Below are 10872 nucleotides of genomic sequence, written 5' to 3'. Positions count from 1 at the left end.
AGAATACATTGTAGCCTAATTATTATTCATTGTGATTATATTTTTATCACTTGTTTATCTGTTTTCATTAATTTCAATTGTTTTTATTTATTTTCTGGCATGAATTATATTAATGACTGAAAAAACATGATTTTTTAGTGTAGTTACTAAGCCTACAATCAAGTCAATCAAGTGCCTTACAATTTACATTGTTTACTAAGTGTATTTAAGGTTTTAATTGAAATAAATACATTTATTATGGCTGAAAAGGTATGTGTACTTTTTAAATAATAAAATTTGGAATAAAAACTTTTCGTTCTTTCGTCGTCTTTTTGGACGATAAAAAAAATTAATCTCTATACAACATCTGTCGCAATGTCGTGGGGTTTCATTTTGAAATGTAACTTAAATTATTTTAGTGTAGATTAAAATAAAAAAGGATGGTAATTTCTTTAATGATAGTTGTATATATATAATTTAGGCAGTTTTAATTAATTTAAATTTTATTTTACATATATACGTGAAAACTAAAAAAAAAATGAAATGCAGTAACTTCATTGTTACATGTGGGCTTATTTGTGGAAGTAGATATAAATGATCTTAAATAGATTATTTGTATATTTCGATTTTTTAATAAGACTATTTAATTATTTACATATAAATAATACATTTGAATGGCTTTAAAGTTTTTGAATACATGTGGCATGCAATATTTAAAAGTAATAATTTCAATTTGTTTTAGAAAATTCAAGAAAATTCAGTTCCGGACGGTTCTCCTACAGATGCAACAGACAAACAAAAAGATGTTGCAAAACCACCAATAATCAAAGTAACCTCTCCGCTGACAATACCAGTGCAAGTTCCTCGTCTCACTATATCATCATTCACAAAACAACCTCCAAATGAGCTGTACAGAAAGTTACTGCCTGCATTGTTGTTTATACTGACATTTGTGACGGTTATGACCATGCTGCTCATTTACATGGATACATTTGGTGAGTTTTTTAATGTGCATTTAAGTGTACTCCTCTAGGAAAAGAACCCTCAGATGAGAAGTTAGGCGTTCATTCCACTACTGCAGTTTGGAGAATGTACTTGTAGCAGAATGTACTTGTAGCAGAATGTACTTTCACAGATTTGCATGTGATAAATTTTAATTATGATTTAATTAAGAAATGGTAGATTTTGTTACCGTAGAGTGTTAAATTTAGGATTAAAGTAAGCATGTTAAATGACTTGTACTACATATTTCATTACTACTTTGATGTAGAAAACTGTGAAGCTATATTTCGAATTGTCAGCCAAGTAATATATATGTAAATGTTGACTGCCTCGTTAGTCTAGTGGCTTGATGTAAGGCCACAGACCCGGAGATCCTGGGTTCAATCCCAGGTAGGGCCAATAAAAAGTTATTGGGTTTTTCTGTCAGAAAATTCTCAATAGCAGCCCGGAGTCTGGAAGTTGAAAATGTGCACACTCCCGTGCCTCGGAAAGCACGTAAAGCCGTTGGCTCTGTGCCTGAACTGTTTCCGGTCATGTTGGATTGCCGTCACATCGGATTATGAGAGTTAGAGAATAGAGAGTGCACAGGTGTTTGCGCACACACTTGTGCACTATAATATCTCCTGCATAGTCGGTACTAATCTCTCCTGAGATTGGCCGCCGGGGCCGAAATCGGTCCGGAGAACATTTATTATTATGTAATGTAAAAGCGAGTACGACGTTACTGCCAAAATTTGAAATAACCAATACCACATATTCCTCCAGCTCTCGGTGCTCAACAATTCCGTCAGAACATGACCCAAGACAAGGAGCTGGCCAACATCTCGGCGGAGTCGCCGTCGCTGGTGGCGTACGTGCGGCAGCTGCACCTGGCGCCGCGGCCGCCGCGCGTGCCGCCGCCGCCGCCCGCGCCCACGGCGCGCGTGGCCGTGCTGGACCGCGTGCTGGGCGCGCTGCACAACGGCACGCTGCTGGAGTTCCTGGTGCGCGGCCCGCGCGACGCCACGGCCGCCTTCCTGCAGCGCGCGCGCGGCTGGCGCGGCGTGGCCGTGCGCGCGGCGCCGCGGGACTTCCTGGCGCTGCGCGGCGCCGTGGCGCTGCACGCGTGCCTGGCGCCCGGCGCGCACCCGCGCGTCGTCGGCTACGAGGAGGCGGAGGCGGGCGGCGGCGTGTTCCGCTCGCGCGTGCTGTGCCTGCCGCTGCTCACCGTGCTGCTGGCGGCCGACGCGCCGCACGCGCACTACACGGCGCTGGAGGGCCCGGCCGCGCCCGCCGCGCTGGCCGCGCTGCCGTTCCACGGCCTGCGCCTGCGCGTCATCGACTTCCGCTCCGCCGACCCCGCCGCGCGCGAGGCCACCACGCGCGTGCTGCTGGCGCGCAACTACACCGTGGCCGCCACCTTCGCCGACGGCATCATGTACGCGCTCAACGGCGCCGCCGACGGCGACGAGTAGCGCGCCGCTCGGGAACGAATCGTTCATTTTATTAGGAAGTCCGATTTACTTAGAACGCGAACGCAAACTGTGAGGAATTCGATCACATTTGTGTGATTGAATTTCCCACAGTTTGCGATCGATCGATCTCAGAGAGTTGAAAATTTCAATTTAACTTCATTTCGACGCTTCAATTAAAATCTTACAAAAATACTAGCTTTATAACAAAATATTAAGAAAAAAACCGTCAAAATAACTGTTTTCAAAGTTATTCTTTAAAATAAGCAATGTCACATGTTCACGGTTTTAGGTTTAATAAAAATTCAAAAAATGAATTAAGACATAAATTTCAAATAACATAAAAATAGAATAGATATTACCAAATAAGTTCCTAAAATTTTCTAAAGTCTTGAAAAATGGAAACTGAAAGACTTACTGAATCTGAGTAATGATATTTTCTCATATAAATGTGTAATTAATATTTCTAAATGTTTGTTAAAATAAATAATCCTTTAAATTTTCTAACTGGCGCGGATATATGACTCGGATTTCAAAGAAAGGGATAGAAAATGGAATAGGGATGAAAGGACATTTCCTTAAGAGAAATAGGAGAAAAAAATCATTAAAAATAATTAATGCTTAAGTTCAAAATAAATAAATGATTAAAATGTCTACACAATAAAATGTGTTATATAAAAGTTAATATACTTCTAATATATAACATCAATTGTAACCCCATTTTAACCTAAACCTCGCAATAAAAATTTAACAATATGCAGTTAAAATTTGCTTAACCAGTAATAGAAATTATACCATTGAAACGCAAAGTAAATATTTTAAAAACTATTTCAATATATATTTTTTTAATTTATTTATTTGTAGAGTTATTATCAAAGACGTTACTATTTTCACAAGTGTCATTATAATATTAGGGAGTCTGTCAATTTTTTCAATGTATTTCGATATCATGGATGAATATCGATCAAATTATAATTTCATTCTTGGCTATATTGTCACTGAATGCGTCCATTGTTCTTAGTTAAATAATTAGTGTTAGTAGCACCAGGATTTGGGGAGGGGGGGGTGCATTTTGATTGATTTATTCTTTGACTGGACTCAAAGTTACATTATATTGTCATTTTTTAGTAATAATGCCAATACAATATCACAAGTTAATTATAATATCATGTATTTGATAATGACTCGATATATAATAAAATATTCATAACCAAAGCATAAAGTGAAATAAAAGCCTCGAGGGGAATTTATTCTACATAAAATTAAAGTTAATATAATCATAACATTCAACAATCAATAAATATGTAATTGAATCACTCCTGATTTAAAATAAGAAGAAAATACTGATTGTAATGTTTTTAAAATACACGTCTTAACCGAATTAAAAAAACCTTTTTTAGCTTAATATTTAAAAATAAGTAATAGCATCACAACATTCACAATTTTCTTTTTGTGAAATTCAATAAGAACATAATCTCTCACTTTGATTATGAATACTTTACAATTGGTAAAATGGTTTTAAATCTTAAATTAAATAAAATTTTACTAAATCGATTTTAAACTCTACGCACAGTAATTCGAAGTCACGTTATCCTCGAATCTCACCAATAGACCTATGTTCTAAAAAAAATATATATTTTTGTCAAGCACTATAAATAATTTAAAAAAATGTTCTCAAAATATAATAAATTAATCTCCTATAAAAATGCACATTTTAAAAAATGAATTTTTGACAGTATTATAATAAATGAAATTATAATCTCGTATAAAATAAGTATTTTTCGAATGAAACAACATGAAAAAATATTTTTGAAATACTCTCTCGTCTCGAAGTATCTCAATCGTCAATTATGAATAAATATAAAAGACCAAATAAGACATAAAAAGTTCCTTTGCCTTACAAATGTGCTTTACAATTAATATTAATTACTAACGATAATTATATATAGAAAAGAAAAACCCTTTTGTGCTGTCTGATACAATATAGTACAATACTAACCAAGTGATTAGAATAAAAAAAATGTCTGTAATTTAAACATTATTTAATTTTATCATCTAATTATTCATTGTTTCTCGCAGCGGTATTTTTTTTTATTGAATTATTTTTTATCTGCGATCAATTTAATATTAATTACAAAATTTAGTTATAATGAGTTTGATTTAGATAATTTTTTTAAATGATAATAATTAAGTATAATTTTAATGATATTTAGAATTAAATCGCCTTTTTCTTGTCTGTCTATTTTAACAAGTTGGAGTCATTCCAATTTTATAATTAATTATGTCTTTAATGATAAATAATTTAATTTTAAAAGACTGAGTAACGAGTATTTTTTCGATTCGCGTTGATATTGTAACACGAACGGAACTAAGTCTCATATTTATGATTAAATTTATTTCTTAAGATTAATTGTATTAATTTTTCAATTTTAGCCTAATTTTCATTTGATTATAAGCGTTAGTGACAAATGAATTAATTTTAAGCTTTAAATTAAGATCCACTAGGTTTAGTTTTGTATGCGCTCAATTTTTTCACAAATTAAAGGCTTTAATAAAAATAAATATAATTTTTTTATTTATTTAAATGATCCTCGTTCTCAATGCGATCATCTCATACACAACCAACCAACCTCTTAACTAATTTAAACCACACGTGAGAAAGAGACTGCAATATTACAACTCAAGTTTGAGTAAAAATCGACACCCAATTGTAATATATTCACTTGATGTGTGATTGCTACCAGCTCCGTAAGAGTTGTACATTGTAAGAAATTAAAGGTAAGCAGCGCCCTCTAGTGACAATTATCAAAATTCTGTACAAATCGCAGTTAATGTCAACGCTATAAAAAGTAAAACAAGCACTACGCATACTAATAAGTCATATGTCATCAATTGTATTATAAATTTGAAACATTTTATATATATGTAAATCTAGTGATAATACAATTGATTTTGATGAGGTTTGGTATGAAGCGAGCTTGAACCCACCCCAAAGGACAGACAGACAAATATTTTGACGAGTCGGTTGGCATGGTTGGTGGATGCTTGCCTTTCACGCCGAAGGTTGTGGGTTCGATTTCTTTTTTACTTCGAAAAATAGTATATATGTTGTCTGGTTTCCATAGTACAAGCTCTGTACAAGCTTAGTTTGGGATCAGATGGCCGTGTGTGAAAAATGTCCCAGGATATTATTATTATTACTTTTTTAATACCTACCACCTGCCCTATCCCTAAAACGCGGGCAAAAACTATCATATATTTTTTCTTCGAACATTATACTCTAGGTAAAATATAAGAAATGAAACACAACTGTATATTATAATTACGTTTATTAATAGTACACAATTGTCTGTCCGTACAACACTTCCCTGAATCAATTTACTTTACAAATCACTCCGATAACAATTAAAAAAAAAATGCTATTCTATGTACAATAAGTAAACCGGTGAATTTGCTAATTAAAATTTTATTTAAAACTAATAATATACTTAACAATAGTGTTGTGCGAATAATAACCTTGCCGCGTAACACTTCATATACATTTAAGAGAAAATAATACATTATTGACAACTCAACTACAAATAAAAATTTTAGGATGATTATTGCTTTTAAAATCTCGTATTGGAAGAACGTTTTAAAGCAAAACAGTTAGGGTGGGAACACTTACCGAGGATCAGATGGAATCGTAAGGCAGCCTGCCTGTGTACAATTTATATATTGAATTATAAGTTATATACTCTAAGGGAAATAATAAAAAAGATAATATTTATAATTTAACTTTTCTTGTTTATATATAAGATATATTGTAGGTGTTATGGGTGTTGTGTTTCTTAGGGTTTCCAAACGGGATACCGTATCAAGTTATCAGTTAATCTATACCTTCTCTAAAACCGTAACAGCAAGAGATGTCATTTTCAGAGAATTTAGGAGTTATGGTCGTCATAATAACAAATAATAAAGCACAAGGTGGTACAGAACACTCGCTGCACGAGGCCAACTCGCACTTGTCCAATTTCTACCTAAACAGATGCTGCAAGCATTTTTTATTAAAAGTGATTTCGATGACTTATTCTTCAAATTTGAAACAAGTAATAAATATTATAAGCGTTAGTACTACTCAGGGTTGTGATGACATTTACATAATATAAATTAATATTGTTAATATATTATACAACCCGCGCATATAGATAATGAGATAGACTATGTCTCTCGCTATCTAAGCTCTCACCCTCCGGTAGAGTTTAGACAGCGACAGTGTGCGAGCGAGAAGTATCATACTTTATCTGCACGGGTAGTAGTTGGCTCTTGGGTGAATATTTCTGACAAGTCCCATCATGGCGCGAGTTGTATTCGATAATTGTTTACAAACAATATAAAGAGGCAGCAACGCGACCGATAAGTTATTCTTTACAAATATAGAAAAAAGCTCTTAAGCAAATATGTAGTCTGTATTTAAGAAGGAATTAGATACATTTCAAATCTATATAAAAACATTTATTACAAGCAATATTGAGCTGACAGAAGATCAAATGCACCATATTAAAAGCACGTCTCCATATAAAGCGAATGGCGTTCGAAACGAATGTATTTAAAACGATTATATATATTCAAAACTATAAAGCAAATATGTTCTACTAAGTAAATTATAAATGTTAATTAAATTAAGACAAAATTTCTATGAATTTGTTTTAATAATTTGGTCCCAAGTTGATAATTTCATTCATATTATATGGATTAAAAAAAAATGTACATTCAAGTTGAAAACAAGTTTTTGATGTTATTTTATAGTCTTCGTAAATTGTATTTCTGAAAACGATACCTATAACATAAATATATAATGTGCTTTGAAATATATGATTAAACTAATAATAACTTATATAACTATAATTGACTTTAAAATTAAATATAGCTGCCGTGACACAACAATGAGGTTTTATTTAAGAAAAAAAAAAAAAAAAAACAATAAAATAAGCGTTGTGTAGAAATTTAAAATATAATAAAAGATACACGTTTATACATAATTAAGTATCAATAATAGCGATCGCACCTATATCAATAGGACCTATATCATATTCCCATAGCAGGAGCTAGAATACAGATAATTAAACAACTTCGACATTGAATTGAAATGACTTAATTGGTCGAGATATATATAATCTGTGGTATTCGTGACATATATATAAGTAGTTAAGTGAAATTGTGATGTATTATACATAAAGGTCTGTGTATTATTAGCAGTAGTGCATAATTTAGCAGAACTTAATCGCATGAAATATGTAATTGTAAGGTATGTTTATCTCTACACTTCGTGCCATAGGAATATATTATACGTGCAGTCGTTCAACCTGTACCACGTACCTGTACCGTCCCTTACAACACGCTTTAATAACATTACAAAAAACTCTTACAACAATATAACTATGTTTTGACACTACAATGTTGTTAATTATGATCGAAAATCGTACAAAAATACTTCGTTAATATTAAATATCTATGCCTACGAACCAAATATAAAATTTTATTTTTAGGGTTAAAGAAAAAAAAATGATATTAGCATATGTGAGCAAACGCTAATGCAGAATAAAAGTTTTATCTGTGACGAGCTATGTCATTTTGGATCTGTGAATATTAATATGCTTTGTAGCGGCAGCATGGCTTTTTTATTACTTAAACACATTCTTAGTACATATGATGTTATATACATGTTGTGATATTTGTTATTATATTTATGAAAGTAAATAGGAATGAAGTTTTAGACGATATATATGAGAACAATAAATACTACAAGAAATTATATAGATTGTTTACTAAATATATATATGTATATAGTGAAATTTAAATAAATTATAAAGTTATACTGTCGATATACTTTGAAACTTTGAGCAAAGAAACAACATTTTCATTGTATTGCTAATAATAGTAACTAAATACCATCCATCCATTAAATTACTTTCAAAATTTGTGAAACGTCTCGTATTGAGGCACACAATGTCTAAATTAATTTGAAAAGATTAAAACACTCGCTATTCGCTTTAACTTCACACAAAAGTGAGAGATGGCGACAGTTATATTACTGCCAAATTAGTTTGAAGATTTTTTATAGTTTATAGCTCTATTGTAAAAACCAACCAACCAGAACCACAAAACAAAGGTCTTATGTTAACATTCCACTTTACAAAAGAGGAATATAAATAAGATATAAGTAACTCCTTACATTTTTTATATGATCTTTGTAATCTTCTAAACCATTAAATTCATAATAAAAGATGTCAATAATGTCGGAATTTTTACATTTTTAAATTGTATGTACATTTGTACATAGGATGTTTTGCAATAACAATCTTTGAACATAATAAAAATATTAATATATTCATACATTTGGAATATATTCACAATCATTTAATGGATGGACTCTGAAATAATTACAGATAATAATATTGTTTGAATACACCATTCATCGGGAATTTGTTTAAGCACCGTTGTTACCATCTGTGCAAATATATTATTTCTACATTTATTGTTATAAAAAAAAAACTATCGGAATGTAATGAGTTATCTCATCGTTAAAATTAATCACGATTAAAAAAATACGTAAAAATAATTAAGTCAATTAATATTTATTGCAATTTTCATTTCCGACATCGATCAATACATTACAATACTTAAGAGACTGGTTCCTAAACTGTGATAAGCTTTAAGTTCGGGAACTAGTACACTTTGATTAGACAACACTTGCCCATAAATATACAAAATATAACATTTTATTTTGTATATATTAATTATTAAATAAATACAAAATAAACGTATATTGTTTCAATATATTTTGAAATACTAACTAGGTTTATAATAAACACTACAAATATCATTCGACGACTGATTATTGTGATATACATCAATGAAATAGCACCTTAAATTTACTTGTAAAATGATTCAAATAAGTCGATTAGGCTCTATAACGTATGCCTTGATTTGTGGTATAATATTAAAAAAAAAAAAAAATTAAGTACAAACAATAAGACAAATAATAATTTTAAAACTTTTCGACTTTACTTATATTGTTTAGCGAGCTAAAAGTTAAACAATGCTTTCAAATGACAAATCAATGATGGCAGAAAGAAATCGGTGAACGATTTCAATGTCATACATTTTGAGTAATACATATATTAATGTATGGAGGTTTCCTAAGTGGAGTTTCAACTTATAGCACCTACTAACGATACATTTTATTATAATCAGCTAAATATTGCAATCATTACTGTCTTAATACTTCTTTCAATTAAGATATAATGTTAGATGTAGCCAAAAATATTTTCGACAATAATCAGTCGCCATTTTGATATTCCGTAACGTTAATATCATGTGATATACGTTGATATGCGCCTCTGTACACCAAACATTAACAACGGGCGGGCTCCGAACGGATATCGACTCTATGTCACCTTTACTTTAATATCAAAATCGTATAAAACAACTACTCGACCACCCGTTCGGATAACTCCGGTTCGAGAGCAATGGAGACCTTATACAAGTTGGAATGTTGTAAATGCAATTTTTTATATATTTAATCGATCTATAACGTATTTGGCACGTCGAAGACATGTCAACTTTATTTTTTTATCGTTCAAAGAAAACTACACTATTGAATTACAATAAAAAAACGAGCGTCCACATTTTGTAAAAAACATTGGAAACAATAAACCGACAACGATTAATAATTGTCCGAATACGCCCGTTTCGCTCGCGCCCCATAGCTCCGTCCCGCTCACCCGCTCTGGCAAACATCTGCCAGCAGCAAATATCATTGGAGGAGGTTGTCCTGATTCCGGAGCGGCAGGTTAGTGTTGAGTCCGGGCTGGAAGTTGTTGTTTAGTCCCCAACTAACCGGCATCGTGCCGGGCCGGTGCGCCGGGCTAGCTGGACTGGACTTGAGCTGGTTTATCGTGGGGGCGGGGCCGGCTTTGGGCGACCTGGGCCCCAACAGGTTGTCGACGTCGATGTTGATGGAGCCCGAGGTGTCGGCCCACGTGGCACCCAGCTTCGTGGTGGTCTTCGGCTGGTGGTTGTTGTTGTTAGTGGCGGGCTGCTGCTGGCTGGCCGGCGCGATCGGCTGGAGCAGGCTGACGGGAGTCGGTTGGAGACCTGGTGCGATTAATAGGGAAGGAATAATAATTAAAATGTATGTTTCATTGATGTTAGTAATGTGTGTGTGTGCGTGTGTGTGTAGTGACTGTTATTTTTATAAATTTTGGAGAAGTGAAGATTTTTTTACAATAAAAATTTTAATTAGTGAACAATATTTATATTTACTTTAGTTAGCACGAATTTCAGTGAGTAATATATTTTTAGTAACAATACCGTAAGTTAACGCTAGTCCATATATATATATATATCGGCTACTGGTATTACATACGAAATATATGTGACATAAATAAGCAACACA

The 10872-nt window shown here is 32.9% G+C and overlaps 1 protein-coding gene across 1 annotated transcript; it reads left to right on the top strand.

Annotated features, from left to right (window-relative positions):
- Positions 1 to 4988, top strand: LOC126778243 (protein Star). The gene is made up of 3 exons (XM_050501731.1): positions 1 to 249; positions 722 to 974; positions 1747 to 4988. The coding sequence occupies exons 1-3, from the start codon at positions 238 to 240 to the stop codon at positions 2433 to 2435; spliced, it is 954 nt and encodes a 317-aa protein (XP_050357688.1). The 5' UTR covers positions 1 to 237; the 3' UTR covers positions 2436 to 4988.
- Positions 4989 to 10872: the final 5884 nt, after the last annotated feature.

The sequence above is a fragment of the Nymphalis io genome, chromosome 25 (assembly GCF_905147045.1).
Source record: "Nymphalis io chromosome 25, ilAglIoxx1.1, whole genome shotgun sequence".
NCBI classification, from domain to species: Eukaryota; Metazoa; Arthropoda; class Insecta; order Lepidoptera; family Nymphalidae; genus Nymphalis; species Nymphalis io.
Note: the sequence above shows the minus strand (reverse complement) of the source record. Positions and strands in the feature narration are given on the sequence as shown.